This window comes from Protomyctophum parallelum (genome assembly GCF_964188405.1).
Source record: "Protomyctophum parallelum genome assembly, chromosome: 2".
Taxonomy (NCBI): Eukaryota; Metazoa; Chordata; class Actinopteri; order Myctophiformes; family Myctophidae; genus Protomyctophum; species Protomyctophum parallelum.
Window position 1 is genome coordinate 39,847,990 of NC_139699.1, and position 7,366 is coordinate 39,855,355.

The 7,366-nt window shown below is 42.9% G+C and overlaps 1 protein-coding gene across 1 annotated transcript in view; it reads right to left on the minus strand.

The window, feature by feature from the left end:
- Positions 1–1,326: 1,326 nt before the first annotated feature.
- Positions 1,327–7,366, minus strand: part of c1qtnf4 (C1q and TNF related 4) — a gene marked incomplete at both ends in the record, with an annotated part of 6,041 nt that continues 1 nt past the window's right edge. The window contains 6 exons of the mRNA XM_083759290.1: positions 1,327–1,465; positions 3,451–3,578; positions 3,675–3,742; positions 5,937–6,173; positions 6,505–6,718; positions 7,005–7,366. The exon at positions 7,005–7,366 is cut by the window's right edge and continues 1 nt beyond it. Coding sequence (XP_083615416.1) covers positions 1,327–1,465; positions 3,451–3,578; positions 3,675–3,742; positions 5,937–6,173; positions 6,505–6,718; positions 7,005–7,366 — 1,148 coding nt within the window. The remainder of the gene's footprint in view (positions 1,466–3,450; positions 3,579–3,674; positions 3,743–5,936; positions 6,174–6,504; positions 6,719–7,004) is intronic.

Consider the following 7,366-nt stretch of genomic DNA (forward strand, 5'->3'; position numbering starts at 1 on the left):
AACCTCTGGCTAAGTCACCTGACCTAGGCCAAACAATGTGCCTAAGTCAATAATTCAACAAACAGGCCAAACAGTTATGTTACATGTATTGTTATAAACGTTTCGGGAAATAATTAAGAAATATATAGTTTGTTTTCAGTTTTTTCTGTTTTCTAAGAAAAACATATTTGAAGAAGGTGAATTTGTTCTATTATAAGGGCAATGTTCCATTCTTTAGTTATTGGCAGTTGATTATAGCTGTCTAAACCAGGTTGGATTTGTTTTCATCACGTTTTTATTTTATTTCCTTTTTAACGTTTGTTCTCTGACCCGGAACCTGAAAACGCCACATGACATTACATACACGTCATATCATGTGTGTGCTTTGAGATGAGGCCTATAGGTATATTATGTCAGTGGCTTAAAGTAAAGCAAATGTTGTGCATTTCCAGAAGAGTTGCTGGTTTAAGTCTGCTACCCTGTATCTTTACAGGGTAGCAGTTTACACCATACTTCTTTTTGGAAAACCGCAGATCTACAAGCTCACAATGCTTTGTGATTTAGTAGATCTGCTATTTTCGAATAGGAATAAATCGTGCTTAATTGGTTAATGCATGATTTTGTTACCACAATCTAAAATCTCCAAAGTATCAAGGAAGTAACGTGTACAAAACAAGGAAAAGTGCAATATTTGCATCTGAGATGTAGTGCAGTAGAAGTATAAAATCATCCATAAGTATGGAAAGTAAAAATACCTCAACACAGTACTTATAACCCCATTAAAACCTGAGGCCCGTCCTATAAATGCCTTTATTCTGAGTTAGTGGTTCTCAAAAAAGTCATGCCAAGGGACCCCCAAAATTATATGTATTTGGCCGCGGTTATATATATATATATATATATATATATATATATATAAAAAAAAAAAAAAAAAAACTTTTTCAAAAATGTTAAAAAAATCTGATCTACAAGCTCAGAACGAGGCACGAAGTGACGTGCCGTGAGCTTGTACGTCTGCTGTTTTTGACTGTTCCAGAATTTGAATAAACATACTTAATTAGCATTCCGCTCACCGCTAAACACTGTAAAGTCACAGTACTCCCTCCCTATTTCTCAGTTGTTTCGCCCAGAGTGGGCGTGGCCATGGTTATATTATGCAAAACTTTAACCTCACAGAAACGCTGCCTAAACCACACTAAACACCGGGGAAAGAAAAGAGAGAGAGAGAGAGAGAGAGAGAGAGAGAGAGAGAGAGAGAGAGAGAGAGAGAGAAACTGGTAATATGTCCAAACCGCCTGGAGCTGGTACATCTTCTCCCTCTTTGTCTGTGATTGGCTGAGGGCAGAGCTAGGGTTTCTTCTCCTTCTCTGCCTGTGATTGGCTGAGGGCAGAGGGGAGGTCTGGGTAAACCAGGAAGCCGGTGAAGGTGATGTATTTGGCATGGTTGCTGTAGGCACCGAAGCCGTCCCTCTGGTGGGAGTATAGCCTGTAATAAAAATAAAAATAAATCTGAATAATTTGTATCATTTATTTATTTATTTTATTTAGAGTGGCCACTTATTTTTATATTCCCTTTTCTCCACAATTTAGTCTGCATTTCTGTGTTGTCACTATAGTCCGGCAGCCAACAGGTTTATTTTGTTTAAAGTAGGAAATTTGGTATATTATTTTATTGGCCTAAAATATTGTCTATATGTACATTCATGAATCCATGCACTTGCTGACCGTCTGTCAGTATTGAGAAATTTTTTAGGAGGATATATTTTCACAAAAAACACTCCTTGGGCTAAAAACGTTTTTTTGTGTTAAACTAATACCTGCAATGGATTCAGAATCATGAAAACCACGTCACATGCGTAAGTAAAGCATATAATAAAAGTTTCTGAAATTTTTGCCTTATATAGGATGTTGAATGAATGGTTTATTTCGATCTATTCAGTTAAATTACAAAAAAAAATATTTTTTTTAATTTTATTCTTTTAAACACGATCGAAAAGGAATAGGCAGAAGCTTATAGGTTATTTATGCCTATCCTTAATTACAAAAGAACGTTGAACATGTACAGGGTCTTCAAAACAATCAACATTTAGACAAAACATAAAAAACAAACCAACCACAAGACAAAAAACTGCCAAAAGCATAGAGTTCATAATTGGATCCCTAATCGTTCACTTTTACATTTCACATTAGCATTTTATTCAATTATTCAGCATACCGTATGGTATTACCAATATCGCCTGTTTGAGCCTTTTTTTGAATTGGATTAGATTTACACTTTGTTTTAAATTATCAGACAAGCCATTCCACAGCTTCACCCCACGAACAGAAATACACATGCTCTTCAAAGTAATGCCGACCCTTGGTTGTTTAAAGTTAAGTTCACCTCTCAGCTCATATACTATACAATCCCTATCCCTGAACCTATTTTGAATATTACCAGGAAGCATTTTATGTCTTGCTTTATAGATTATCTGTGCAGTTTTAAAGTCGACCAAATAAAAAAATAGTAAGTATGTTAGTTTAGAAACAGTATGTGTTTGTGATAACCTACATTAATTGTTTACTATTCTTATAGCTTTTTTCTGCATTATGTATATTGGCTCAAGGTTACTTTTGTAGGTGTTACCCCACACCTTCACACAGTAGGTGAGATATATGGTGTTATAAGGGTGGAATACAAGTTGTATAGTGATTTGTAATTTAGAGGATGTCTTATTTTGCCCAGGATACCAACACTTCTCACTAGTTTAGCTCTTATAAAATGTATATGGGGTTTCCATGAAAACTTATAATCAATTATCACTCCTAAAAACACATTGTCAAAAACTCTTTAAATTTTAGGCCAATAATAAAGAAACTACCAAATGTCCCACTTCACACGCCCCGGCTGCCGGACTATTTGTCACTGCTGTTGTATCCTTAATTTCTGACTCACCTGCCAGTGAGGAGCCCCCACCAGGAGAATGTAAAGGCTCATACAGAGTCTGGTTTTACGGTGGTGGGGTGACCACCGAACTACAACATGACGTCACGAGCCGCGGTGAAGAGCAAACCACCGCCACCGCTCCAGCCCTTCTCTCTGTTTTTACTCACCACCGCTCAACGTTATTTCAGCTCCGGTGGTCAGCTCACCACCGGAGCGGTGGTCACCTTACCACCGAAAATCCAGACTATGAATAGGCCTTAAAGCCTTCGTCCTCCTCATCCCCCCAAGCCTGCACAAGTACGCCCTCCTCCCTGCCCGGCTGCCAACTACCCTCCCCCGAACACGGGCCATTGGGCCAATTGTGTTTGCATAGACTAGCTAGCTAAGCTAACAGGTCCTACCACAAAGTGTCTATGTGGGGTTATGCTAAGCTAACAGAGTTCATAGTGTATGTGTAGTAGGCTATGTGAGGTTATGCTAAGCTAACAGAGTTCATATAGTGTATGTGTATGTGAGGTTAAATATCCTAAGCTAACAGGTCATACCACACGGTATCTCCAGGCTTCAGGGCCAGCATAAGGCTCTGGCTCTGTAGAGCCTTCTCTCCCTGGCTGTCATCATAGATCATAGCCTGGACGTCCACACGGTTCTTCATTAGCTTCACCGACAGAGTCTGGGGGAGGAGCCAGAATTATACACATAAATAGTCTGGAGGAGTATACATTGTACTGGGGACACTTCTATAAGTATCAGTATACAGTGTAGGTACCTTGTGTGGCAGCTTTCCTGCATTAAAGGAGAAGTAGTATGCTCCTGGAACACGGCACGTGAACACGCCTGGAATGGAAAACATGAAAACATGAAATACTAATTCTACTAGTAATTCTTATATATTATATCTTATTTACCTTCATCTTCCATCCTGCATCCTGCTCCTCCATATGCTCATGCTGTTATAAATGTTATTGATTGAATACTTTATGAACAAGTTGCAAAACAGCACAGCAAGTACAATTATGCAAGCAATGTCTTAAAGGATAACACAAAAAAAGCCTTGATGGTTTGTTTCCATTGTTTCCTGTGTATTCAATTCATCAGCAAGACGTACAATACAGTACAAATCATCCTCAATACCAGTTGCAATAGAAGAAAATGTGCAGAAATGTCCTCTTTCATGATGGCTAAAGCTCTTTTCAGGCGGGGAGCGTGTGACACAGAAGTTGTTGCCTGGATCAATGACAGGTCTGCTCCAGGTGTGTAGTGCTCATGACAATGCAAGCGTAAAACAAAGCTCAACACAATCCAGTTCTAGTCAGTTGCGGGCATGTGCACAAAATGAGCACGAGCGCGACAATTTCATGGGACCGCGCCCACGTAAATACGCCTCATTGAAAATGAATTACTAGGCGCTTTAATCGCTGCCCATCTGAAAGGACCTTCAGATAACGAGTCTGGTGGTTGGGCGTTTACGATGGCATAATAGTAGAATGCATTCATCCCCATATTTGTGCCGAATTTGGGGGGAACGAGATCAAGTGGAGCTCCCTCTGGTGTTATGCCTGTGGTTGTTTCTCACTCTAGTGATCGTAGTTTGACCGGTTCTACCGTACTTGGGCACTAGCTGGTCCCCTGGGCGTCTTGAAGACCAGGCCCTGCATACTTGTCACATTGATCCCGCTGATTCTCACTTCTCCCCCCAGCCAGCAGCTGTCTGTCTCTCGTAGCTGCAGTCCAGAGGGCTGCAGCAGTGCCACGTTTGTCAACGCTGTGTGCTACAAATGTCTCGATCAAAGTTAGCTCGGGCTAACTTTGTGGTTTTCATGTTCACCAAGCACAGCCATGTGCACAACAATGTTTGCCCCTGGCGTACGGTGTTGGTGGTGGTTGTTGCTGCAGCGCAGCCTCAACGTTACTACAGTATCTCCTTCTGGAGTGGTGTGTTCCAGTGATACACACAAGGTAGGTTTGGCATCCTCCTGTCTCCGCACACATTCATTCATTCGGTGTCTTATTGGGAATACCGGAATGTAATGGTGGTGGGCTTTGTTGTTTCAGTGTGCTTCCATGGCTGTTGCCCGTCACCGAGGCATTGTGAAGGTGTACGTGCTACTCTGCCTTGCAGACGTGTTGTGAAGATGTATATGTGCTACTCTGCCTCGCAGACGTGGTATGTTAATGTTGTATTTCTCTGTCCTGCATGTCTTTCTGGATTTATTGAATGAGTGGACTAACATGGCCGTTTGTTATTGCAGGGCCAGTGAATGACAACATTGCTGTTTTGCTATAGCTTATGCTGTGCCAACCATAAAATAAAGTATTCTGTTTACACTCCTTCCCATCCACCGCCTGGGCTCCCATGAGATGGAATGGAGCCTTGCTATTTGAGAGAGACTATCTTAATGTTAATGTGGTCCACCCTTTGTAGCCTCGGTCCACAAATACAGGCTTTATAGACAGGGTCATCATTGTTTTGTTATTATTTTGGTTTATTCTGTCTGTTATTTGTGTTGTGACTTGGGAGGCCAACGGGCACTAGGCCCCTAAAAGACTGCAAGTTACTTCTAGTAGGCTAAATTATGTACTTTGAATGTATTTCACTATGAGTCCCTAACTGCTGTTCTGTGTTCCCCTCTGCAGGACTGGTGCTGGGGTACCCCATTTGGGACCAGGTGACGGCCCATGGCAGTGGTGGTAACCCCCTTTCAGTTGTGCTTGATTTTAATGATTTGGTTTGGTTTGATTTGTGGGGGTGCCGCTGCCCTGGGTCGGTCAGCCTGGCCCTCCTCCCTTCACTTTTATTCCCCATGAATGCATTTGCCTTTTTAATGATACTGTTGCTGATGATTTATGTGTAATTATAATAAAACCTTTTGTACTTTGGTTATACCCGTTTCTGCCTTTATTAATTTAAGTGTATAACGAACCTTGTGGAGAGTAATTCATGTTTCAGGTGGTTTACCTTAATTGGTGTATTTACTAAAACTATTTCCTATTCTAATTCATACCACCATGCTACATTAGCACCACGTACCCTCTGTTACATTGAAGTCCTCGCCAATGTTGACAAACGCAGAGTCGAAGCCGATTGGCTGGTGCTGGGCCACGGCCACTCTCTGGTCCTCGCCCACAATGCTTTGGGTGCGTCCCGCCGAGAACGCAGAGCGCCGGTCCTCTTCATCGTACTCCTCCTCCTCCTCATCACCCTTCTCTTCCTCCTCCTGCGTCTCCCGTAGCTCCTCAGTCGGGTTTTTGACTCCTCCCCTGACTCCTGTCAGGGAGGCATCTACACAAAGCAAGTTTATCCTATATTAAAATTGGCCAATAGGAGGACGGGTGGGCGGGCTCAGACATAAACATAAACACCCAGAAAAAATGGGAAGAAAACAGTTAAAATAAAACATAACTATAAGAGTAAAATGATTGATGTATAAGAATCATTTTTTTTAAAGTATCAATAAAAGACAGAAAGGCAATCAAGGCTATTAGCTTAGAGAGTTTTAACAAACCTGCTGAGGGCATCACGCTCTCCTGCTGCTGCTGAAGAGGCTGCTGGGAGTTGTAGTCCGTAGTGTGGGTCTGCTGGGAGTTGTAGTCTGTACTGAGGGTCTGCTGGGAATTGTAGTCTGCACTGTGGGTGTGCTGGGAGTTGTAGTCCATATGGCGGGGCTCGTACACATCGGGGTAGACGAGGTAGCCGCTAAAGGTGGTGTAGTGTCCCGTGTTGCTGTACAGAGCGTAGCGAGGGTCTCCGTGGAGGCGGAGCCACACCGTGTCGCCAAACTCCAGCTGCAGCATGGCGCTCTGGCTTTGGACCTGACGGAACCATACAAAGGCTTAATTTAGTCCGCTGAACATTTTTCACAGACGAAAACTAGATATACATAATATACATATACATAATAAAACTACGGTAACTAAGCTACGATGACTAAATATACTGGCAATTCCATCAACAAATAAAACTACTCCTGGGTCCAGACTGAGTAATAACCCTGCTCTTGGCTAATTAATTGTCTCTCTCCTATTCCTCTATATACCTTCCTGTCTGCTCTCTAAAATAAAATCATCCATCCATCCATATACCGTCCTCTCGACATACCTTCCTCTCCTCTCCGCTGTTCTCTTCGTAGACGATAGCTTGCACTTGGTTCCTGTTCTTCATCAACATGACGCTGAGGTCCTTGTGAGGGAACTTCCCCACGGTGAAGGAGAAGTAGTACGCTCCGGGCACGCGGCAGCGGAACAGCCCCGCCTTCGGCTCGAAGTCTCCGCCGATGTTCACGTACACCAGGTCAAAGGTCACGGTCATCTTGGCCCCGCCCTCCATGCTGTCGCTTCGCGCCGCGCTGAACGCAGAGCGGAGCTCCGCGTCCTCGGTGAGCCGGTCCAATCCCTGCGTGCTGGGGGCATGGCTCAAACACAGCAGACCAATCAGAAGACTCAGCGCCGGGAGCAGCATCA